General features: G+C 48.9%; 2 protein-coding genes across 2 annotated transcripts in view; both read right to left on the bottom strand.

Moving 5' to 3' along the window:
• LOC118256151 (protocadherin gamma-A10-like) overlaps positions 1 to 26,798 on the bottom strand; it is a 101,164-nt gene that overhangs the window by 50,702 nt on the left and 23,664 nt on the right.
• On the bottom strand, positions 5,553 to 8,652 carry LOC118256174 (protocadherin gamma-A2-like). Its single transcript, XM_050713606.1, has 2 exons — positions 6,757 to 8,652; positions 5,553 to 5,582 (listed from the first exon to the last, which is right to left on the bottom strand). The coding sequence occupies exons 1-2, from the start codon at positions 8,650 to 8,652 to the stop codon at positions 5,553 to 5,555; spliced, it is 1,926 nt and encodes a 641-aa protein (XP_050569563.1).

Here is a 26,798-nt window from a genome sequence, read left to right as displayed (position 1 = left end):
CAGTGCTAGGTTAAGGGTTGACCTAGATGCTCTAAGAAGTCTTTTCCAACCTAAATGACTTCAGGATTCTATGAACACGGCTGTTTTCATAGTACATGTCTGCTAGCAAAGTCACCTCCAGCTGCATTCTTGAGAGGTCAGTGTTCAAAGGCTCCTCTTTCCCATAAGAGACCTTCACACATGAAGATTTCCCAGACTACTCCCAGATGTTGTAATTGCCTTCCCTCTTCATGACAGGCAGAAGGACATCATCCAAGCACCAATCGCCCAGCGCATTTCTTCACAACACGCACGAGAACTACACCATAGACAGCTTGAAAGACATTTTTTCTTTTCATCACATTAACATGACATAATAAAAACATCGTGAAGAGAATAAAGCATATTCACCTAGGTTATACACATAGATATTTTTGAGTATTCATAGTAGTAGAGCATGTGAGGTAGACAGTAGGAAATGAATTCTACAGAACGCTCTCCCAAAGATCCCAAAAAACCTCAATAACATTTCTCAGGAAAAACTATTGAGCAGACAGACTTCGAAGTGCGTAAACCACAGCTATGTGTGGAATGAAATAACTAAAACTTGCATAGAATGGAGCATCTGTTCTTCTATAGCCCCTCACACAACGTTCCCCCAACATGTCATCTCACACCTTCCACAACTTCAATGCTTTTCTTTCACCCTCGAGAATTTGCAAGCACATCTCACCAAAGGGCTAATTCAACAGACCATTTCCTTATAACACGCACTGCTCACAACCACACCATCAAGGTATACCAAGAAGTGAGGTACATTTCTCTGCAAGTTTCTGAAGCATACTAAAGAGGTAAGGGGAAAGACAGACAGGATTCGTTCTCCAACAGAGACAGGGTCATTGTAAATATATTCGTAAGGGAATGTCCCTCTCCTTTAAGAGCATGAGCTGCTCCACACAGACATGTCTCTTTTACTAATATCATATTTACATCCACTCCCCAGATGAAAAAAAAAAATACGGAGAACACAAAAACACTCTGACATTTCCATCCTTCCACACAAGCTCTATCTCTGTTGAAATACTCTGCCAGTGGTTTACTTGAGCAAGGCCCATGAACACATAAAACATTCCTCAACACAGCTATGCTGTTAGTAGGTAGTACTACTTGGACTAGGTGATCTTGGAGGTCTCTTCCAACCTAGATGATTCTGTGATTCTGTGATTTTGTGATAACTTATCTGACACATAGACAAAAGACCAGGAAAAGATCAAATCAGAGAAGCAGCACAAGGAAGCACCCAAAGAGAAAGTGTGGTAGAGAAACACACCAGGAGGCTGTCACAGAGTTTTCTGCAGGCACAAAATTTCCTCTCTAAGGGACCTGGAAGTCAAGGAGGTCTTCCTCGCAACTACGCATTGTAAGAAAAATGCATCAGCTCAATTTTTCTATGATGTAATCCACTCATCTACAACGAATATGAAACTGTAAAGGCCTTAACATGGGACCCTTTCTTATGCTACTTCTTGTGAGCAATGAAGAGAGATTCAGTTTTACCTTGTGTTTCATTTTTGTCACACATAATGTTCTATCTTCTCCAGAATGTCAAACACTGCCAAGGGGATTCCATTCAGTGACATTTAAAGGAATCATACCACAGCTGTAAATATTCAATCTCTGTATGGAATCAGCTACCCCAGCCCCACAATTCTTGTGGATCCTCCAATCTTTTAAAGATTCTCTGCCATATTGAGGCCTAGTTTAGACAGTAATGATGAAAGAGGAAAAAACAGGAAAACTACAGAAGTGAAGGACTTCACTATAATTCTACAGGCATTTTTCTTTGGGCTGCCCAAGCATTATGCTTAATGAGATTCAAGTGATGGACCTGCAACACAGCTGCTCTCATCGCATGTGTCTGTTAGCAAAGACACTTCCAGAACCATTCCTGCGATGTCAATGTTCAAAGATTATGATGAGAAATCAAAGCCTCCAAGGCCACTACACACATGAAATATTCCCAGACTACTCCTAACTATTATGATTCCCTTCCTTCTTCATGACATCCAGAAGGACATCATCAAAGGATCAATGGCCTAGCCCTTTTCTCCACAACGGGCACAAAGACTACACCATGGACAGCTCCAAAGACAATTTTTTTTTTCACCACATTATCATGGTATAAGATAAGCACTGTGAAGAGAATAAATGATATGCAGCTAAAGGGACATTTCTGAGTATTCAGAGTAGAAGGGCATGTAAGGTAGATAGTAGGGAATGAATTCCCTGGAAGGTCCTCCTGAAGCTCCCAACACAGGAAAAATAGCAATTCTAATGCTAAATCTACTCATCAGGAAGATTTCAACGTACTAGAACCATGGCTGTGTGCCTAATGGAACAATCACAAGCTGGGAGAGAAACGTCTGTTCTTCTACAGCACCACATAAAGAGTTTACTTACTGTTTCCTCTCAAACCTTCCACATCTTCAGTACATTTCTTTCACCCTTAGAATTTCCAAGCATGTCTCACCAAAGGAAAAATGAGCAGACCATTTCCCAATACCACTCACTGTGTAAAACCACACCATCAAGGTATACCAAGAAGGGAGGTGCATTACTCAAAAATTTTCTAAAACACAGCAAGGGTCTAACAGAAAAGAGAGAGGAGCCATCCTCCAGCAGAAACTGGGTCATCAGGATTGTCTTTGGAGGAGAATCTCCCCGTCCTTTAAGCATATGCAGTACTCCACACATACATGCTTCTTCCACTAACATCATGTTTACATCCATTCCTGAGGAAAAAAAAAAGTAAGAAGAGAATGCACAAGTACATTCATATCTCCATCCTTCTACACAGCTCTAAATCTGATGAAATACCCAGACAGCGGTTTACTTGAGCAAGGCCCATGAACACATAACACATTCCTCAAGAAGGCTATGCTGCTACTGAGAACTCAACCAACACACAAACAAAACACAAGGAAAAGATCAAATCAGACAAGCAGTACAAGGAAGCATTCAAAGAGAAATTGTGACAGATAAAATCACCAGGTATGTGGCAGTCCTCTCTGCACAGAAAAATGCCTACCTAGATCACCAAGAAATCACTGAGGTTTTAAGCTGTTAGGAAAGCCCCAGAGAGTTCATCTCAACTTAATACCTAGAAAATTTCATGAGCTTTCATCCATTTTTCCATGATGTGGTCTGCTCATCTCCAATGAATATGAAACTGTTAATGGAAAGGCCTTTCTATGGGGCCCTTTCTCATGGAAAGTCTTCTGACCAATGAAGACAGATTTAGTTTGAACTTCAGTTTTGTTTCCCTTATACACAAATATTTGTCTCCAGATGACTGAAAGGACCTTCTCAAGGGAGATAACGATTTGATGCAATACAAACTTTGTATTTTCAAATGTAAAAGGCCTATCTAGAAATGGGAAATATGAAGCACAGCCTTCCTGCAAACAGAGGCCTGAAACTGGAATTACAACTAGGGAAAAACACGTTACCCAATACAGATATGGGTTGATTAATGAGGATTGTCACAGGTATCAGAAGCCATTATACTCAGACATCATAGCTCTACATGCACAGTTTCTGTGCAGAACATTTTGATATCAGATTAGCATTGCATTTCAGGATAGTGAAACCAGGATCAAATGGTGCATAAATGCTACAGAAATTGGCATTCACAATGAAATCAAAGCACTGCCCTAACAATAGCACTGCTGACACACCGATTTTCCACATTTAAGCCAAACTCTCTACCTCATTCCTCTACATTCACAGTAGCTGTACCACTCTCAATAACCAGCTTCTAACTGTATGTCAACTGCTTATATGGGCTTATCATTCAGGGACATTTTAAGGGAACATAAGGATATTAAAGACTTTCACCTCAGAGCAGTAAACTTTCAAGGTATGTATGCAAACAGCTCCACCAGTCCAACAATTAATAACAGATCTCCAAGTCTTCTTAGGGTTCTCTGCCACGCTGAGGCCTGCTTTTGACATTGGCAGCAAACAAGGCAAAAATGAAAAAACTGCAGGACATGAAAAGGACTTCACTCTCACTCTTCAGACTCCATTCCTCAATCTCACCAAATATTATACAACACAAATTCAAGTGATGAAGCCACAACAAAGCTGCTGCCACATCCTGTGCCTGCTAGAAAAGCCTGCTCCTTCCTTTCCTTTTTTTCTTGTCAATGTTCACACACTCCTCTTTCCTCCAACAGCCCTTCACACACAACCCCTCCATAGCAATCTCAAATACAACTTTTACGATTGACTTTAATCTCTATAGCAACCAAATAGAAATCCTAAAAGGACCAGGAACCCTGACCATTTTCCCATCAAGCACATAAAAACAGAAGCATGGATTGCTACAAAGATATCTCTTTGCTCAAGCCGTCTTCATGCAACAACAGAAAATCTGCATAAAGTATAAAGCAGAAGCAGCCAAATGAAATGTGGGGTCCTTAAGACTGTCTTTCCAGACCATCACAGTCTACTAAACCAGCCTGCCCACTACCTCATTCACTATTAGCATTTCCTATCAGAATTCACTATTAGTCAGAATAGCAAGTGCTGAATGGGTTAACGGAAAGATAATAAGCTCCTGGTATTCTAATACTGAAAGGAAAACCCACATGATACATGTCAGGGGAGAAAATGAGCAACCACCTGGCAAGTGAGGAAAAACACATTTTTGTTTTTTGGGAAAATTTAAGTCACAGAGTTATAATTGATGGCAGTGAATTAATGAGTATTCACACAGGAACTATAAACCACTAGACACAGGCATCATCACTCTACACACAGTTTTTCTGAAAGACATTTTGTCATTGGAGAATTAAAATTGTGCTTCAGGGCAGCACACCCAGGAGAAAATGGTGCACAAATGATGCCGGCCTTGGCACAAAATTATGAAATGAAACCTCAGACCAAACAATATCACTGCTGATCCACCTATTTTCTACATTCAAACTCAACCACTCACCATCCTTGCACTGCATTCACAGCATTCAGTTGCACCACTTACAATATCCAACTTCTAGCCATATTTAGGCCGCTGGCAAGACCATTTCATCCAGTAACATTTTAAGGAAACATGAGGATATCAAAGACTTTGTCCTGACAGCAGTAAATATTTATGCTGTGTATGGAAACAGCTCCCCCAATCCAACAACTCATAACAGATCTTCCAGTCTTTTCAGGGTTCTCTGGCACATGAGACCACTTTTTGTCATTGACAACAAACAAGGCAAAAATGTGAAAACTGCAGGACAAGAAACAGAATCCAATCTCACACTTCACACAACATTAACCAAGCCAAATATTTTGCAACACAAATTCAAGTGATGAAGACTAAAAGGACCTGTTACCCAGACCATTATTCCAACACACACACAAAAGCAGCAGCACAGACGCATACAAAGACATCTTTTTGCATAACCCATCTTCATGCAGCAACAGAAAAGTTGCTTAGAGCATGGAAGTATGGAGGAGAAGTAGCCAAATGACACATTGGGCCATTAAGATTTTATTTGAAGACAAGCTCACACTACTGATCAAGCATGTGAGCTATTGGGAGGCGACCTCTTAACTTCCTGATAGTCTCAAGTGTACATTAACTCAGAAGAGTGAAAAACAAAATGAAAACCTGCATGATATATGCCAGGGGATGAAAGGAGTAACCACCTGATAAGCAGGAAAAAAGTTAGATCATCTAGAGCAGAGTTGCAGGCAAAAGCCCCCTCTTGTCTCCTGCCTTCTGCAACATTTGTAACGCAGGCAGTGGAGCCCACGCTTGGGTCCCTTGATGAAGAGGGACAACAACCTGATACAAAACGAAGCTATGCCTTGCTGAGAAGAAAACCTCCCCACTCAGGAATGAGAGCGGTGACGTTTCAGAAAAGCAAATAGAAGTGAAGAAAAAAAGGAAATCCTGCATGATACATGTCAGGGGATGATAGGAGCAACCACCTGGCAAGTGGGAAAAAATCAGGAGTCCATCTTGAGCAGAGCAGAAGGCAAACGCCCCCACTCATGTACCACGTTATACATTAACTTTAAAAGAGTTGCCCAAAAACCGCTGACAACTGAAGCTGTGCCTTGCACAACAGCAAACCTCCACGCCCGGGAAGGAGAGCAGGGACGGAAAGGCAAGGAGCAGGAAGGGAGGCAAGCGCCGAGAGGGAGGGCGTCGCGGTGTCCGGAGCGACTCACCGGGAGGGCGTCGGGCTGTGCGCCGCGGGCGCCGGCAGCGTCTTCCCCGAGCAGCGGCGCGGCCTTGTCGGGCGGCGGCCGGGCCGGGAGGGTGTTGCAGCAGCTGTCGGCCGCCCAGCGCCGCTGGCTCTTGCGCGAGTCGGCGGTGAGCGACACCTCGTGCGAGTAGGAGTGCAGGAAGGCGCGGACGCCGTCGATGCCCACGAAGTGCGAGGCCGGGACGCCGCGCAAGGCGCCGCTGGCCGGCGGCAGCAGCTGCGAGCGGCGCCAGCGCCGCAGGCGCAGCGCCAGCAGCAGCAGCAGGAAGGCGAGGAAGAGGCAGGACACGGCCGCCACGGCCAGCACCAGCCAGCGCGTCAGGCTGCCGGCGGGCTCGGCCGGCGCCGCCGCGCTGCCCAGCTCCGAGAGCAGCTCGGCCACGCTCTCGGCCAGCACCACCGTCAGCGTGGCCGTGGCCGACAGCGCCGGCCGGCCCTGGTCCTTCACCACCACCACCAGGCTGTGCCTGGGCGCGTCGCGGGCCAGCGGCGAGCGCGCCGTGCGCACCTCGCCGCTGTGCAGCCCCACGCGGAAGAGCCCCGGCTCCGTCGCCTTGGCCAGCTCGTAGGACAGCCACGCGTTCTGCCCCGCGTCCGCGTCCACCGCCACCACCTTGGCCACCAGCGCGCCGGGCTCCGCCGAGCGCGGCGCCAGCTCCACGCCCGTCCAGACCGCGCCCGCCGCCGCCCCCGCCGCCGCCGCCGGCGGGTACAGCACCTGCGGCGCGTTGTCGTTCTCGTCCACGATCAGCAGCCGCACCGACACGTTGCTGCTCAGCGCCGGCGCGCCGCCGTCCTCCGCCCGCACCCACAGCCCCACCTCGCGCACCTCCTCGTAGTCGAAGGAGCGCAGCGCGTACAGCGCGCCCGTCTCCGCCTGCACCGACACGTAGGACGAGAGCGGCGCGCCCCGCACACGCCCCTCCGCCAGCCGGTACCGCACGCGCGCGTTCTGCCCCCAGTCCGCGTCCCGCGCCCGCACCGTCAGCACCAGCGCGCCCTCGGCGTTGTTCTCGGCCAGACGGGCGCTGTAGCGCGCCTCCGCGAACACCGGCGCGTTGTCGTTCACGTCCAGCACGCGCAGCGCCAGCACCGCGCTGCTCCGCAGCGACGGCGACCCGCCGTCCGCCGCCCGCACCGTCACGTTGTACTCCGACACCTCCTCCCGGTCCAGCTCCCGCGCCGTCACCACGCTGTAGTAATTGTCCAGCGCCCGCTCCAGGAGGAACGGGACGCTGTCCACGATGCTGCACTGCACCTCGCCGTTGGCGCCCGAGTCCCGGTCCTGCACGTGCAGCAGGGCCACCACCGTCCCCGACGGCGCGTCCTCCGAGATCTCGCTCAGCGCCGATGACACAGTCAGCTCGGGCACATTGTCGTTGACGTCGGTCACCGAGATGGAGGCTGTAGCCGTGTCGGATAGGCCGCCGCCGTCCTGTGCCTCCACCCTGAGTTCGTACAAGTCGCCTTCCTCGAAGTCCAGACTCCTCACCAGCCTGATCGATCCCGTCTCGGGATCCACATAGAATTTGTCTGTTTTTGCTGCTGTCACTTTTACGACCGAATACTTAACCTCGCCGTTGAGTGCCTCGTCGGCGTCGGTGGCCGTGAGGGTGAGGAGCGTGGAGCCTACGGGCACGTCCTCGGGCACGCGAACCGCGTACACCGCCTGGCTGAACACGGGCGCGTTGTCGTTGGCGTCCAGCACAGACACGCGGATGCGCGCCGTGCCCGTCCGCGACGGCTCGCCGCCGTCGCTCGCCATCAGCACCAGCTCGTGAAACGCCGCCTCCTCCCGGTCCAGCACCTTGGCCAGCACCAGCTCGGGACGCTTCTCGCCGTCGGCTCCCGCCTGCACGGACAGCGAGAAGTGCTCGTCGCCGCTCAGCTCGTAGCTCTGTAAGGAATTTATTCCCACGTCCGGGTCGTGTGCCACGGCCAGAGGGAAGCGTGACCCTGGAGCTGTCGTCTCGCTAATTCTCACTTCCTTTTCTGATTCTCCGAAGCGGGGTATGTTGTCGTTAATGTCTGTGATTTCCACTTCAATTCCGTAAACTTTCATCTCGCCCTCCACGATCACCTCACAGCGCAGCACGCAGCGCTGCAAGCCCTCGCACAGCTGCTCTCTGTCTAGCCTCTCCGCCGTCACCAGGTGGCCGCTGTTCGCATGCAAAGTGAAATACCGCGTCCTACCTCGGTCCAGGATGCGGGCACCGCGGTCGCGGAGCGCCGCCAGCTGCAGCGCTAGGTCCTTGGCCACATCGCCCACGAAAGAGCCCTTGGGCAGCTCCTCGGGCACCGAGTAGCGCAGCTGCCCCCACGCCGCCTCCAACGCCGCCACCAACACGCAGCACAGCAGCGCTCGCTGCCTCCGGCCCCAGCGCCCTTCTCTCGCCGCGCACATCTCCGCCACGGCCCCGCCGCCACCGGACGCCTGCCGACAGCTCCCCGCCGCCGACCCGACGCTTCTCCTGTGGCTCTGGATCAGGCTCTCGCTCCGGCTCCTCCTTCAGCTCTGGACCCGGCTTCAGCCTCACTGGCCTTCCGCCTCGCTGCAGCTCGGCTCCGCACCGCGGGGCCGCTCGCAGCCCGGCCGACCGCCAACACAGCGAGCGAGCGAGCGAGCCGGGCCGCAGCGGGCGGGGCTGGCTGCTGCGCTCCGCTCCTTCCTCTCCTCCGTGGTGAACAGCGGCGCCCGCAGCCGCCGACCGGCACTGCACGCACGGCTCACACCGACCGCCGCCGCCCTGCCTCTTTCGCGGAAACCTTCGACTCCGCGGACACGCCGTCACGGCACATTCCCCTGCGACACGGCCCAGAGTCGATGCGTTTGTTTCCGCAACACCTTCTTTTCTTCTTGCAGGGTTCAATATAATCCTTTCTGTTTTTACGGTAGTCATGACCAGAAAATAGGAGGAGGGCTGCTCTTGTTGTCTTTGCTCTATGACATGGCAAGTAGATTTATACATGTTGATTCAACTTCTAAGTAATTTTCAGTCTTATCCCATTTTTGCAAAAGTACTATCTCTTCAATGAACTGCAAAGGCTCCTGCCTTTGCTTCCACAACACTTTTTCTTCTTCAACAATAAGACTGAAGACCAGAATGCATTCTGGTGTTCAGGGCACTCATGAGCAGAGTGAAGGTGGAGGGTTCCTCTGGCTTAGTTGTACTGCATGACAAGTAGAATTATTCGTGTTAATTTGACCTCTAAATAGTTATTAGTCTCAACCCAGTGTTGTAGAAGCACCATGTCTTCCACAAATTTCAAATGTTATTCTTGCCATCCTTCTGGACTGAAAGTTTCATCAGCTTTCTAAAAATGTATGACCATGTAAATTCTATGTTCAGCTGTAATTTCTGTTGTCGTTCCAATGTCAACAGCATGTAAGAAACTTCCCTCCATAAGGGTGCAGCATCAAGGAACCAGCAGCTTCTCTTCAGCTCTCCGAGCAGGCATTGCATGCACTCCACATCCCTGCTTCTGAGCAAGCCATTCTGGGCACTTACCAATGATCGGTTTTCCCCCTTTCTTGTCTAACTTTCATTCACTTAAACGGATTTCCAGAAAAATACCTACACATACACCAGAAGAAAGCCCAACTGAAAATGACTGTGAAGGTAGCAAAGACAAGAGATGACTAAAGCAATTTACTTGAAGGTGTAAGACAAAACCAGTATTTGGGATTAGTTATCAAAGACTTCAAAGTAGACTGATTTGCAAAAAAAAGCCAAATAAAAAGGAGGAAGAACCCTCAGCATTAAGTATCAATCCTATTTTCCTGATTCTGTCATGCACAATCAGTGGATCTCATTCTATACAGTAAACATTCACATTCATGGCTAATAGTTCTTATTGCACATCCAGCCCTATGCAATGCAGGACATCATACAGATAGGCAGGCCTTCTCTTGCCAGTCCTCCAGGAGATGAGAACATCCCACAGGTAGCTGGCATTGGTCTGAAGCATTCTACACCACTTTGTACCATGTTCCTGTGTGTAGCCAGTGTTCCACTGGAGGATCAGATGTAATGGGGGTATGCAGTGCTTCAGGACCTCCTACTATCTTTTAAAGACAGAAACAGGTAGGAAATCATGCCTACAGAGTTTCCTTCCTGCAATGTAGTAGGTCATCTCTCTTGGTTATTTCTGATTCTAAACCTAAGGAAACAAAAACCCCTGACTGGACCATGTGAGGGAAACATTTCAGAATTTGTGAGGACACAACTCTTCCTGGAGAAGTCATTCCCAGTGCACTTGGAAGTCACTGACACCTCAGCCTGAATCCTCATGCAGCACATTTGGGCATCCAGAGGTATTGGTTGAAGGCATATGCAAAGAAGATTGTCATCCCCTTTGGGGACATGGAGGAAATGGTCATAGTGAAACAGGCACAGACCTTGGCACAGTGCAAGGAATCAAATGTTGCACAGCCAAATGCCCTGCTGACTCTTCTGCCTTCCTCTCTAGAAGCCAGACTTTTGCCATTCCTCTGCCTGAGCACCTCTTTCTTGGGCCAAGCTCCATCTCTAACCTTTGGCCAACTAAGATAAGCAGGGACTGGAGCATCTGTACTGAAGTGACACAGAAACAATTTCTGCCATTCTTTGTCATCTGGGCAGTCTCCTCTGATTCATTCCTTCCTTTCCAAATGTGGTCCTGGAGACTGCAACAGTTGAAGATTCTTGTCTTGCTTTCATTTCACTTTAATTTCCAACTAAATATCTACCTGTACACAAGAGGAAAACCAGAATGGAACTTAGTGGAAGGGAACAAAGCCCCGTGGGAGACAAACACAAAAGTGCACATGCAGGCATAAGATGATGACACTACTTCAGATCAGTTACAGCTCTAGATCGGTGCTTCCAGGGGACACCTGCTCCCACAATACCCTTAAGTTCTTTGCCTTCACCTTCATAAATGGTGGTGACTCCAGCTGCACCCTTTCACCTCAGAGACCTCCCCTACGTAGGCACTCTTTGCCAAATACTTTATTCTCATGGAAACAACATTACTTCTAAAGATAGGGACACCATGATCAGAACAGAAATGGCGCAGGCCTTGGCACCAGCTATGAAACCAAAGCATTCCCCAGATAAGGTCACACTGACCCAACTATTTTCCAGGCTCTAAGACTGCCTCTCAGCCTCTGTACTCTGCAGTCACACACTTTATCTGTACCACAGACAACATCCTACTACTTGCCTTATGTCACACAAGAAAGAAGAGGGCATACCATTCACTGACATTTTATTGAAAGAGAAATACATCAAAGTATTTCTCTCCACAGGAGGAAACATTCAAGGTCTGAACGGAAACTGATTACCCAGTCCCACAAGTCTAACAAATTTTCCAGTCTTTTTAAGGTTCTCAGGCACACTGACGTCCAGTTGAGACAGCAACAGCAAATGAGGCAAAAATGTGAAAATTACAGAAGGGAAGGACTTCACTGTCACTCTATAGACACCCTTTTTTGATCTGCCCTAACATCATGGAAAATGAAATTCAAGGCATGCACCTGCAACACTCAGGAGGACTATAAAGATGTTTGAGGTTGTGGAGGGAAAAAATTAGAAGGGCCAAAGTCCAACAAGAGCTCATTCTGCCTACTACACTTAAAGACTCTTAACTTGTTTTTATAAATACATAAACAAGAAAAGGACGACTAAGGAGAATCTCAATCCTTTATTAGAAGTGGAGGAAAACAGTGACAAGAGATGAGCTCCTTAATGCCTTCTTGGCTGTCGTTTTTTGAAGCAAAACCATTTTTTCTCTGGGTACCTCATCCCCTGACTACCTGGTAGATTGGAATGGGGAGCAGAATGAAGCCCTCATAATCCACCAGGAAATGGTCAGTGACCTGTTAAAACACTTAGACATCTGCAACTCTATACAGCCAGAAGGGATCCACCTAAGGATACTGAGGGAGCTGGTGGAAGTGCTCGCCAAGCCATTTTCCATCATTTGTCTCAAGTCAAGCCTATCTGGAGAGGTCTCAGTTCACTGGTGGCTATCAATTGTGATGCCCATCTACAAGAACAGCCGGAAGGACAATCCAGAAAACTACAGGCCTGTCAATGCTGGGGACTCTCGTGGAGCAGAACATCTGATCCTTTGTTTGGGTCACAGCAATCCTATGCAGTGCTACAGGCTGGAGGAAGAGTGGTGGGAAAGCTGGCTGCTGAAAGGGATCTCTGGGTATTGGTTGATAGCCAGCTGAATATGAGCCAGCAGTGTACTCAGGTGGCCAAGAAAGCCAGCAGCATCCTAACTTGTATCAGAAATAGTCTGACCAGCAGGACTAGGGAAGTGATTGTCCCTCTGTACTCAGCTTGGGTGAGGCTGCACCTCAAATATTGTGTTCAGTTTCGAACCCCTAACTACAGGAAGGTTATTGAGGTGCTGAAGCAGGCCCAAAGAAGGGCGATGGAGCCATTGAAGGGTCTAGAGAACAGGTCTTATTAGGAGTGGATGAGGGAGCTGGGGTTGTTTACCCTAGAGAAAAGTAGGCTCAGGACAGATCTTATCGTGTTCTACAATTACCTTAAAGGGGGGCTACAGCAAAGTGGGGATCGGCTTGTTCTCCTAAGAACCATGTGATAAAACAATAGGAACTGGCCTCAGATTGCTCCAGGGGAGGTTTACGTTGGATATTAGGAAAATGTGTTTCACTGAAAGGGTTGTGAAGTATTCACAAAGGCTGCCCAGAGATGTTGTTGAGTCACCAGCACTGGAGGTCTTCATGAAGCATGTAGATGTAGAGCTTAGTGACATGGTTTAATGGTAGACTTGGCAGTACTAGGTTAAAGATTGGGCTAGATGATCTAAGAGGTCTTTTCCAACCAAAATGATTCCAGGATTCTATGAACACGTCTGTTGTCGTAGCATGTGTCTACTATCAAAGCCACTTCCAGCTCCATTCTTGAGAGGTCAGTGTTCAAAGGCTCCTCTTTACACCAAGAGACCTTCACACATGAAGAATTCCCAAACTACTCCTAACTGTTATGATTGCCTTCCCTCTTCATAACAGGTAGAACTACACCATCAAAGGACCAACTGCTCAGCCCCTTTCTTCACAACGTGCACAAAGAGTTCACCATGGACAGCTCCAAAGACAATTTTCTTTTTGTCATATTATCATGACATAGTATGTACATTGTGAAGAGAATAAATGACATATAATTAAGTTATATACACGGACATTTTCAAGCATTCATAGTAGTAGACCAAGTAATGTAGATATTACAGAATGAATTCTGTGGAAGGCCCTCCCAAAGCTCACAATGAAAGCTCAATAACATTTCTTAGGCAGGACATATTGAGCAGACAAAGTGCGTAAATCTCAGCTGCGTCAGAATGGAATAACTAAAACAAGCAGAGAAAGGAGCATCAGTCCTTCTACAGCCCCTCAGAAAACATTCCTCAAACATGTCACCTTAAACCTTTCACAACTTTTTTTTTTTTTCTTGTACCCTCAGAATTTGCAAACACATCTCACCAAAGGAAAATCTGAACAGACCATTTCCCAGTACCATGCACAGAATCACAGAATCGTCTAGGTTGGAAGAGACCTCCAAGATCATCTAGTCCAACCTCTGCCCTAACACTAACAAGTCCTCCACTAAACCATATCACTAAGGGCTACATCTAAACGTCTTTTAAAGACCTCCAGGGATGGCGACTCAACCACCTCCCTGGGCAGCCCATTCCAATGCCTAACAACCCTTTCGGTAAAGAAGTTCTTCCTAATATCCAACCTAAACCTCCCCTGGCGCAACTTTAGCACATTCCCCCTCGTCCTGTCACCAGGCACATGGGAGAATAGACCAACCCCCACCTCTCTACAGCCTCCTTTAAGGTACCTATAGAGAGCACCATACACAACCACACTGTCAAGGTAGATCAAGAAGGGAAGTATGTTCCTCTGCAAGTTTCTAAAGCATACAAAAGAGGTAAGGGGAAAGACAGAGAGGATTCTTTCTCCAGCAGAGACTAGGTCATCCTAAATATATTTGTAAGGGAATGTCCCCGTTCTTTAAGAGCATGCATTCCTCCCCAGAGACATACCTCTTTTACTATCTTCGTGTTTACATCCACTCCCTGGAAACAAAAATGGAAGAGAGCACACAAGCATCCTCACATCTCCGGCTCTCCACAAGATCTCTACCTCTGTTGAAACACCCAGCTAGTAGCTTACATGGGCAAGGCACATGAGTTCAAAAGACATTCCTCAACAAAGTGATGCTGCTACTGATAACTCAACCTACATGCATAGAAGAAACACCACGAAAAGATAAAATCAGACCACTGAAAACTACGGATGTGAAGGACTTAACTGTCACTCTATAGGCATTCTTCTTTGGTCCACACAAGCCTGATGCTCAATGAAATTCAAGTGATGGACCTGCAACACAGCTGCTGTCATAGCACCTCTGAGAGCAAAGACACTTCCAACGTTGTTCTTGAGAGGTCAACACTCAAATGTTAATGTTATGTTGAGAGGTCAATGCCTCTAAAACCACAAATGAAAACTTCCTAAACTACTCCCAACTGTTATGATTGCCTTCCCTCTTCGTGACTGGCAAAAGGACATCATCAAAGGACCAGTTGCCAAGCCCCTATCTCCACAACAGGCACAAAGACTACACCATGGAAAGTTCCAAAGACAATTTTCTTTTCATCATAATATCATGACACAATATTAATAAAGAGTACAAATGATACACAGTTAAGCTACGCAAATGGCCATTTTTGAGTATTCATGGGAGTAGAGCATGTAAGGTAGATAGTAGGAAAAGAATTCCCCAGAAGGCCCTCCTGAAGATTACAACACAGAAAAAGCAACATTTCTACTGTAAAATTGAGCAGAGTTGTGTGCCTAATGGAATAACTACAACAAGCAGGGGGAGGGGTGTCTGTTTTCCTACAGCTCCTCACACAGCATTCTGCCAAAACATTACCTCAATCCTTTCACAACTTCAGTGCTTTTCTTTCATCCTCAAAATTTGCAAGCACATCTCACCAAAGGATCAGTTCAAATGACAATTTCCTTATACAACGCACCACAAACACACCATTGACAAATATCAAGAAGGGAGGTGTAGTTCTCTTTAATCTTCAAAGCATACTCATGATCTGTGGGAAAGAGAGAGAGGAGCCATCCTTGACCAGAAACTGGGTCATCATGAATGTCTTTGGAGGGGAATGTCCCCCTCCTTGAAGCACATGCACTGCTCCACACATACATGCTTCTACTAACATCAGTGGATGCCTGGTGGGGAGCAGGCCTCAGGGGACAGTGGGCTGGGGTGGGGGCAGCGGTGATGGGAAGAAAAATGTGTTTTGTGCACTCCAATCACTGGGAATGAGGAAAGAACTCTTAAAAAAAAAGGTGTAAAAGTGCACACATTTTTCAAAAAAGGAGAGAAGGGGAGGGCGCTTGCTCGGACCTGGTGCTTAGGGACATGGTTTAGTGGGTGACATTGGTAGTAGGGTGATAATTGGACTAGATGATCCTGAAGGTCTTTCCCAACCTTAATGATTCTATGATTCTATATTTACACCCACTCCCCAGAAACAAAAATGGAAGAGAACACACAACTACCCTCACATCTCCAGCCTTCCACACAACCTCTAACTTGGATGAAATACCCACCTATTGCCTCAAGGGAACAAGGCCCATGAGCACATACCACATTCCTCAACACAGCTATGCTGCAACTGACAACTCAACCTAGACTCATAGACAAGAGACCAGGAAAAGATAAAATCAGAGAAGCAGCACAAGGAAGCATTCAAAGTGAAAGTGTGGAAGAGAAAATCATTGGTTGGGCAGCAGGATCTTCTCTGTGGGCACCAAAATTCCTCCTCAGAGCACCAAGAAATCACTGAGGTCTTAAACTGAAAGCAAGGCCCTGGATTGTTCATCTGGAATTCACTGGAAAAGTTCATCAGCTCTCCTCAATTTGTCTATAATGTGGCCTACTCATCTCCAATTAAAATAAAATTGCAACCATAAAGGCCTTAATACAGGACCCGTTCTCATGCCAAGTCTTGCAAGCAGTGGAGAGAGATTCAGTCTTACCTCCCGTTTCATTTCCCTCATACACAAAAATTTGTCTTCAGATGTCTGAAAGAACCTTTACAAAGGAGGTAAGGATTTCCTGCAGTACAACTCTGTCATTCTCTAATGCAAAAGCCCTATCCTGAAATGGGAAATACAAAGCACAGACATCCTGGGAACAAACACCTAGAAATAGAATAATGACAAACCCAATGTCACAATGTCACAACAGATTGGAATGAATTAATGATGATTCAAACAGGAATTATAAGCTGTTACACACAGGCATCATCACTCTGCATGCACAGATTTTCTGCAAAACATTTTGTCATCAGGGAATTAGTTTCCTTTCAGGGCAGAAAATCCAGGATAAAATGGTGCATAAATGTCAAGGGCCTTGCCACAGATTATGAAATCAAACCTTTCCCTGAATAATTTCACCGCTGAGACACATTCAAATCCAGCCACAAACCTTCCTGGCTTTTAAGGGTTCTCTCACACGAGAGGTCCAGTTTTTATAAGGGCAACAAACAAGGAAATGACATGAAACCTGCAGGACATGAAAATGACTGCTCTCGCTCTTCAAACCTCATTATTTATCCTGCCATATATTAGCCACACGGGCTAGTGGGATGATACATCATAACCTGATAATCTCAAGTGTACAATTTACTCAGACTACCGAAGAACAAAAGGAAAACCTGCATGACACCTCTCAGGGGAAGACACAAGCAACAACCTGAAAGTGCGGAATATAAAAAATAAAATAAAATAAAAAATAAAAAGTCCGGTTGTAGCAGAGTTAAAGGCAAAATCCCCTCTCGTCTCCTGCCCTCAGCACCAAGTGTAACGCTGGCAGCAGAGCCCGCACTTGCCACCCCTGACCGTGGGACAGCCACCCACAACACGCTGCCCAGCCAAGCTGTGCCTAGCTCAGCAGCAAACCTCCACGCCCGGGAAGGAGAGCGGGGAGGGAAAGGCAAGGAGAAGGAAGAGAGGCAAGCGCCGAGGGGGAGGGCGTCGCGGTGTCCGGAGCGACTCACCGGGAGGGCGTCGGGCTGTGCGCCGCGGGCGCCGGCAGCGTCTTCCCCGAGCAGCGGCGCGGCCTTGTCGGGCGGCGGCCGGGCCGGGAGGGTGTTGCAGCAGCTGTCGGCCGCCCAGCGCCGCTGGCTCTTGCGCGAGTCGGCGGTGAGCGACACCTCGTGCGAGTAGGAGTGCAGGAAGGCGCGGACGCCGTCGATGCCCACGAAGTGCGAGGCCGGGACGCCGCGCAAGGCGCCGCTGGCCGGCGGCAGCAGCTGCGAGCGGCGCCAGCGCCGCAGGCGCAGCGCCAGCAGCAGCAGCAGGAAGGCGAGGAAGAGGCAGGACACGGCCGCCACGGCCAGCACCAGCCAGCGCGTCAGGCTGCCGGCGGGCTCGGCCGGCGCCGCCGCGCTGCCCAGCTCCGAGAGCAGCTCGGCCACGCTCTCGGCCAGCACCACCGTCAGCGTGGCCGTGGCCGACAGCGCCGGCCGGCCCTGGTCCTTCACCACCACCACCAGGCTGTGCCTGGGCGCGTCGCGGGCCAGCGGCGAGCGCGCCGTGCGCACCTCGCCGCTGTGCAGCCCCACGCGGAAGAGCCCCGGCTCCGTCGCCTTGGCCAGCTCGTAGGACAGCCACGCGTTCTGCCCCGCGTCCGCGTCCACCGCCACCACCTTGGCCACCAGCGCGCCGGGCTCCGCCGAGCGCGGCGCCAGCTCCACGCCCGTCCAGACCGCGCCCCCCGCCGCCGCCGGCGGGTACAGCACCTGCGGCGCGTTGTCGTTCTCGTCCACGATCAGCAGCCGCACCGACACGTTGCTGCTCAGCGCCGGCGCGCCGCCGTCCTCCGCCCGCACCCACAGCCCCACCTCGCGCACCTCCTCGTAGTCGAAGGAGCGCAGCGCGTACAGCGCGCCCGTCTCCGCCTGCACCGACACGTAGGACGAGAGCGGCGCGCCCCGCACACGCCCCTCCGCCAGCCGGTACCGCACGCGCGCGTTCTGCCCCCAGTCCGCGTCCCACGCCCGCACCGTCAGCACCAGCGCGCCCTCGGCGTTGTTCTCGGCCAGACGGGCGCTGTAGCGCGCCTCCGCGAACACCGGCGCGTTGTCGTTCACGTCCAGCACGCGCAGCGCCAGCACCGCGCTGCTCCGCAGCGACGGCGACCCGCCGTCCGCCGCCCGCACCGTCACGTTGTACTCCGACACCTCCTCCCGGTCCAGCTCCCGCGCCGTCACCACGCTGTAGTAGCTGCCCACCGAGCTCCGCAGGCGGAACGGCACGTCGCCGACCAGCGAGCACCGCACCTCGCCGTTGGCGCCCGAGTCCCGGTCCTGCACGTGCAGCAGGGCCACCACCGTCCCCGACGGCGCGTCCTCCGAGATCTCGCTCAGCGCCGACCTCACCGAAATCTCGGGCACATTGTCGTTGACGTCGGTCACCGAGATGGAGGCTGTAGCCGTGTCGGATAGGCCGCCGCCGTCCTGTGCCTCCACCCTGAATTCGTACAAGTCGCCTTCCTCGAAGTCCAGACTCCTCACCAGCCTGATCGATCCCGTCTCGGGATCCACATAGAATTTGTCTGTTTTTGCTGCTGTTACTTTTACGACCGAATACTTAACCTCGCCGTTGAGTGCCCCGTCGGCGTCGGTGGCCGTGAGGGTGAGGAGCGTGGAGCCTACGGGCACGTCCTCGGGCACGCGAACCGCGTACACCGCCTGGCTGAACACGGGCGCGTTGTCGTTGGCGTCCAGCACAGACACGCGGATGAGCGCCGTGCCCGTCCGAGACGGCTCGCCGCCGTCGCTCGCCATCAGCACCAGCTCGTGAAACGCCGCCTCCTCCCGGTCCAGCGCCTTGGCCAGCACCAGCTCGGGACGCTTCTCGCCGTCGGCTCCCGCCTGCACGGACAGCGAGAAGTGCTCGTCGCCGCTCAGCTCGTAGCTCTGCAGGGAATTCACTCCCACGTCCGGGTCGTGAGCTGCGGCCAGAGGGAAGCGCGACCCTGGAGCAGTCGTCTCGCTAATTCTCACTTCCTTTTCTGATTCTCCAAAGGTGGGTATGTTGTCGTTAATGTCTGTGATTTCCACTTCGATCTCGTAAACTTTCATCTCACCCTCCACGATCACCTCACAGCGCAGCACGCAGCGCTGCAAGCCCTCGCACAGCTGCTCTCTGTCTAGCCTCTCCGCCGTCACCAGATGGCCGCTGTTCGCATGCAGAGCGAAATACCGCGTCCTATCTGCCGACACAACTCGGGCGCCGCGGTCGCGGAGCGCCGCCAGCTGCAGCGCCAGGTCCTTGGCCACGTCGCCCACGAAAGAGCCCTTGGGCAGCTCCTCGGGCACCGAGTAGCGCAGCTGCCCCCACGCCGCCTCCAACGCCGCCACCAACACGCAGCACAGCAGCGCTCGCTGCCTCCGGCCCCAGCGCCCTTCTCTCGCCGCGCACATCTCCGCCACGGCCCCGCCGCCACCGGACGCCCGCCGACAGCTCCCCGCCGCCGACCCGATTCTTCGCCTGGGGCTCTGGATCAGGCTCTCGCTCTGGCTCCCTCTTCCGTTCGCGTTGCGGCTCCGGCTCCGGCTCCGGACCCGCGGTCGCCCGCTCTCGCCGGCCACTCCGCCTCGCTGTAGCTCGGCTCTGCAGCGCGGAGCCGCTCGCAGCCCGCCCGGCCGCCGACACAGCGAGCGAGCGAGCGAGCCGGGCCGCAGCGGGCGGGGCTGGCTGCAGCGCTCCGCTCCTTCCTCTCCTTCGTGGTGAACAGCGGCGCCCGCAGCCGCCGACCGGCACTGCACGCATGGCTCACACACAGCACCTGCCCTGCCTCTTCCGCGGAGACCTTCGGTCCCCGTTGACGCGGCGCCACGGGACATTCCTCTGCGACACGGCCCAGAGTCGGTGCGTTTGCTTCTGCAACGCCTTCTCGTCTTCAAGGAGAAGATCGAATGCATTCTGGTCTTCATGGCGGCCATGATCAGAATGAAGGTAGAGGCCTCTTCTTGATATCTTAGTTCTACTGCATGGGAGGTAAAATTATTCGTCTTAATTAGGCCTCAAAATAATTATCACACTTACACCATGTTTGCAGAAGGACATTCATTTCAAGGAATTGCAGAGATCGTTCTTGCACTCATTCTTGAATGGATATTTTCTTGTCTTTCCAACACTTTACATTAATTGAAGTCTGACATTCATTTATAATTTGTGCTGTCATTCCAATGTCAACAATTGATATGAAAATGTTCCCCATGTAATGGTGCATCATCAAGGAGCCAACAGGTCCCCTCAGCTCTCTGAGAATCCTGTGCACTCACTCCACATCCCTGTTATTTAGCAAACTAGTCTGGGCACTCACCTCTGATCAGTTTCCCCCACTATAAATGCCATCTAGGAGATGACAGTTCTGAAGATGCTTTTCTAACTTTCATTTGCTTAAACAGATTTCGAGAAGAAGGTCTACCCATTCACCAGAAGAAAACTGCATGGCACTCACTGTGAAGATAGCAGAGGACCATGGGACATGAGCATGGCAGTGTACATACAGCTGTAAGATGAGGGCAGATCTTGGTATCAGTTATCAAACACGATACATTCATTTGAGACAAAGCCAAAAGAAGACCACAAAATATCTCCAGCAGTAAGCATCAATCATATTTTCCTGATTCTGTCATGCAGAGTCAGTGGATCTCATTCTACATAATAAGAATTCACATTAATGGCTAATAGTTATTACATCAGTACTTGGGATCAGTTAGAGCACTAGATTAGTGCTTCCATGGAACACCTGCTCCCACAGTACTCTTCTAGGCTTCTTTGCCTTCACCTTCATAAATGGTGGTGACTCCAGCTGCACCCTTTCACCTCAGAGACCTCCACTACATAGGCACTTTTTTTGCCGAATACTGTATTCTCAGGGAAACATCATTGCCTTTAAGGACAGGGACACCATGATCAGAACAGAAATGGCATAGCCCTTGGCATCAGGTATGAAAAGAAAAGCATTCCCCCGCCAAAGACACACTGATCCAACTGTTTTCCAGGCTCTAAGCCTGCCTCTCAGCCTTTGTACTCTACAGTAACAGGCTTTATCTGCACCATGGACAACATCCTACTTCTCACCATCCATCAGAGAAGAGAGAAAAAGGCATATAATTCTCTGACGCTTTGCTGAAAGAGAAATATATCAAAGTAGTTCTCTCTACAGGAGGAAACATTCAAAGTCTGGATGGAAACTGCTCCCACAGTCCCACCATTCTAACAGATCTTCCAATATTTTTAGGGGTCTCTGCCACACTCAGGCCCAGTTCAGACAGCAGCAGCAAACAAGGCAAAAATGTGACAATTATACAAGTGAAGGACTTCACTGTCACTCTACAGATCTTTTTTTTCCTGATCTGTCCCAACATTATGTAGAATGAAATTCAAGGGATGAACTTGCAACCCTCAGGAGATGTATGAGGCTGTGTGGGGAGAAAATTAGAAGGACCAAAGCCCAACTGGAGCTCAAGCTGTCTACTGTTCTTAAAGACAATGATAATATTTCTATAAATATATAAACAAGAAAAAGAGGACCGAAGAAAATCTCTATCATTTATTGGATGAGGAGTAAACAGTGACAAGAGATGATCTCCTTAATGCCTTTTTGGCTTCAGTCTTTAGCAACAAGACCTATTTTTCCTGGGGTACCCCATCCCCTGACCACTTGTAAATAGGGACAGGGAGCAGAATGAAGCCCTCAGAATCCATGAGGAAATGGTCAGTGACCTGCTAAACTACTTAGACATATGCAAGTCTATAGGGCCAGAAGGGATCAACCCGAAACTACTGAAGGAGCTGGTGGAAGTGCTCACCAAACAACTTTCCATCATTTATTTGAAGTCACGGCTCTCTGGAGAGGTCCCAGTTAACTGGTGGCTAGCAAATGTGATGCCCATCTACACGAAGGGCCCAAAGGACAATTCAGGAAACTACAGGCCTGTCAGTGCTGGGGAAGCTCGTGGAGCAGAACAGCTTTAGTGCCATCACGTGGCACTTACAGGGCGACCAGGTGATCAGGCTCAGTCAACGGGGCTTAATGAAAGACAAGTCCTCCTTCATGAATCCAATCTCCTTCTGTACAAGGGGACGTGCCAAGTGGATGAGAGAAAGCCTGTGGATCTGGTCTACCTTGACTTCAGTAAGGCTTTTGAATGCTCTTTCCCACAGCATTCTCCTGGAGAAAATGGCTGCTCATGGCTTGGATGGGTGTACGCTTCACTGGCTTAAAAACTGGCGTGTTAGTCAAGCCCAAAGAGTCATTGTGAGTGGTGTTAAATCCAGCTGGAGGCTGGTCTTAAGTGGTGCCCCCCAGTGCTCAATATCGGGGCCAGTTCCCTTCAATTTCTTTTATCAATGATCTGGATAAGGGGATTGAGTGCACCCTCAGTACATTTTCAGACACCACCAAATTAAGCACCAGTGTTGATCTGCTCAAAGGTAGGAAGGCCCTGCAGATGGATCTGGATACGCTGGACTGATAGGGTGAGGCCAGCAGAATGTGTTTCAACCAGGCTAAGTGATGATGGGTCCTTTGTTTGGGTCACAGCAATCCTATGCAGTGCTACAGGCTGGAGGAAGAGTGGTGGGAAAGCTGGCTGCTGAAAGGGATCTCTGGGTATTGGTTGATAGCCAGCTGAATATGAGCCAGCAGTGTACTCAGGTGGCCAAGAAAGCCAGCAGCATCCTAACTTGTATCAGAAATAGTCTGACCAGCAGGACTAGGGAAGTGATTGTCCCTCTGTACTCAGCTTGGGTGAGGCTGCACCTCAAATATTGTGTTCAGTTTCGAACCCCTAACTACAGGAAGGTTATTGAGGTGCTGAAGCAGGCCCAAAGAAGGGCGACGGAGCCATTGAAGGGTCTAGAGAACAGGTCTTATTAGGAGTGGATGAGGGAGCTGGGGTTGTTTACCCTAGAGAAAAGTAGGCTCAGGACAGATCTTATCGTGTTCTACAATTACCTTAAAGGGGGGCTACAGCAAAGTGGGGATCGGCTTGTTCTCCTAAGAACCATGTGATAAAACAATAGGAACTGGCCTCAGATTGCTCCAGGGGAGGTTTACGTTGGATATTAGGAAAATGTGTTTCACTGAAAGGGTTGTGAAGTATTCACAAAGGCTGCCCAGAGATGTTGTTGAGTCACCAGCATTGGAGGTCTTCATGAAGCATGTAGATGTAGAGCTTAGTGACATGGTTTAATGGTAGACTTGGCAGTACTAGGTTAAAGGTTGGGCTAGATGATCTAAGAAGTCTTTTCTAACCTAAATGATTCCAGGATTCTATGAACACAGCTGTTGTCATAGCACGTGTCTGTTATCAAAGCCACTTCCAGCTCCATTCTTGAGTGGTCAATGTTCAGATGACCCTCTTTCCAACAAAAGACCTTCATACATGAAAAATTCCCAAAGTATCCCAACTGCTATGGTTGCCTTCCCTCTTCATAACAGGCAGAAGGACTTCACCAAAAGACCAATTGCCCAGCTCACATCTTCACAACGTGAACAAAGTCTTCACCATGGACAGTTCCAAAGACATATTTTTTTCCACCACATAAAAACATTGTGAAGAGAATAAAGGACCTGCAGCTAGGTTATACACATAGATATTTTTCAGTATTCATAGTAGTAGAGCATGTAAGGTAGATAGTAAGGAAGGAATTCTCCAGAGGGCTCTCCCAAAGATCCCAAAAAAACTCAATAACCTTTCTCAGGCAAAATCTATCGAGCAGACAGACTTCAAAGTGCATAAACCACAGCTATGTGTGGAATGAAATAACTAAAACAAGCAGAGAAAGGAGCGTCAGTCCTTCTACAGCCCCTCACACAACATTCCCCCAACATGTCACCTCAAACCTTCATAACTTCGATGCTTTTCTTTCACCTCTGGAATTTCCAAGCACATCTCAGCAAAGGAAAAGTTTGAACAGACGATTTCTCAACACCATGCACTGTGCACAATGACACCATCAAGGTATACCAAGAAGGGAACTACAGTTCTCTGCAAGTTTCTAAAGCCTTCTAAAGAGATAAGGGATAGAAAGGAGCCGTTCTCCAACAGAGACTGGGTCATCGTAAATATATCAGTAAGTGAATGTCTCTCTGCTTTAAGTGCATGTTATACTCTGCAGAGACATGCTTCTTCTGCTAAAATCATGTTTACATCCACCACCCAGACCAAAAAAAAAAAAAATAATGGAGGAGAACTCACAAGCACCTTGATATCTCCAGTCTTCCACACCAGCTCTAACTTTGATGAAATATACACCTACTGGCTTACATGTGCAAGGCACATGAACATGTAACACATTCATCAACAAGGCTATGCTGCTACTGACAACTCAGCCGACATGCATGGAAGAAACACCAGGAAAAGAAAATATCAGACCAGCAGTACAAGGAAGCATTCAAAGAGAAAACGTGGTAGAGAAAATCACCAGGCACGTGGCACAGTCTTCTCTCTGCACAGGAAAATTCCTCCCTACAGCACCAAGAAATCACTGAGGTCCTGAGCTGCAAGCAAAGCCCTAGAGAGTTCATCTGGACTTCATTTTAAGAAATATTCATCAGCTCTCATCCATTTTTCCGTGATGTGGCCTGCTCATCTCCAATGAATATGAAACTGCAAAAGGAAAGGCCTTACTATGGGGCCATTTCTCATGTTAAGTCTTGCAAACAATGAAGACAGATTCAGTTTGAGCTTCTGTTTCATTTCCCATATACACAAATATTTGTCTCCAGATGGCTGATAGGACCTTCTCAAGGCAGATAAGGATTTGTTGCAGTACAAACGCTGCATTTGCAAATGTAAAAGCCCTACCCAGAAAAGGAAAATATGAAACACAACCTACCTGGGAAAAAAGACCTGAAAATGGAATTATAGCTATGAAGAAACTCTTTGGCACAAAGTTACAATAGACAGAAGTGAAATAATGAGGATTCACAAAGGAATTATAAGCCATACCACGCAGGCATCATCACACCACATGCACAGTTTTTCTGCAAATCATTTTATTATCAAAGAATTAAAGTTACCTGTCAGGGCAGGGAAACCAGGACAAAATGATGCATAAATGCTGCAGGAATTGGCACAAATTATGAAGTCAAACCTTTGAACGATATCACTGCTGAACCACTTATTTTCCACATTCAAAAAAAAAAACAAACACAAAAAACAAACCAAACCAACCAACCAACCAACCAAACAAACAAAAAACACAATAAAAACAAAAAACCAAAGCCACTCACCATCTTTGCTCTGCATTCACAGCATTCACTTGCACAACTCACAGCATCCAAGTTCTAGCCATATGTAGGCCACTGGCAAGAGCATCTCATACATTGACATTTTAAGGAAACATGAGGATATCAAAGACTGTCACACTGGGAATGGAAAAACAGTCACACTGGGAATGGAAACAGCTCCAGCAATCCAACAAGTCATAGCAGATCTTCCAGTCTTTTCAGGGTCCTCTGGCATTTTGTCATTGACAACAAACGAGGTAAAAATGTGAGAAGGAGAGAAATGGAATAAGAAAAAAGGACAAGAAGCAGAATCCAATCTTACACTTTACACAAGATTTTTAAACCTGGCCAAATATTATGCAGCACAAATTCAAGCGATGAAGCCTAGAAGGACCTGTTACCCAGACCCTTATTCCACCATGCGCACTGAAACAGCAGCACAGATGCATACAAAGACATTCCTTTGCTCAACCCATCTTTAGCCCTGTGACTAGTGGTGTTCCCCAGGAGTCAGGGCAGGGCCTGGTCTTGTTCAACCACTTCATCAATGACCTTGATGAGGGAATTGTGTCCACTCTCAGCAAGTACGGTGATGATACAAAGCTGGGAGTAGTGGCCAACACGCCAGAAGTGCTTAAATCTTCCTCTGAACTATACGGTAGGGGACATCATAGTAATCATAGAATCAGCTATCATCAGTTCTTCCATGAAAACCCATGAAAACATAGCATGTTCCTCAACACAGCTATGCTGCTACTGATAACTTAACCTACACACCTAGACAAAAGACCAGGAAAAGATAAAATCAGACAAGCAAAAAAAGCATTCAAAGAGAAAGTGTGGTAGAGAAATTCACAGCAAAGACAGCATGGTCTTCACTGCATGCAGGAAAATACCTCCCTAGAGCATGAAGAAATGGCTCAGTTCTTAAGTCTTCCTCCGGACTGTACAGTAGGGGACATCATAGTAAGAAAAGCTGATCAGCTCTCATCAGTTTTTCCATGATGTGCCCTGCTTATCTCAAATGAAAATGAAACTATAAATGTAAATGACTTACTTTGGAGCCTTTTTTCATGATATGTCTTGTGAGCAATTTGTTTCCCTTATACACAAAAATTTGCCTCCAGATGGATGATAGGACCTTCTCAAGGGAGATAAGGATTTGCTGCAATACTAACTTGGCATT

The sequence above is a fragment of the Cygnus atratus genome, chromosome 14 (genome assembly GCF_013377495.2).
Source record: "Cygnus atratus isolate AKBS03 ecotype Queensland, Australia chromosome 14, CAtr_DNAZoo_HiC_assembly, whole genome shotgun sequence".
Classification (NCBI taxonomy): domain Eukaryota; kingdom Metazoa; phylum Chordata; class Aves; order Anseriformes; family Anatidae; genus Cygnus; species Cygnus atratus.
The sequence above is the reverse complement of the archived record's forward strand: the minus strand, read 5'-3'. Positions and strand labels throughout refer to the sequence as shown.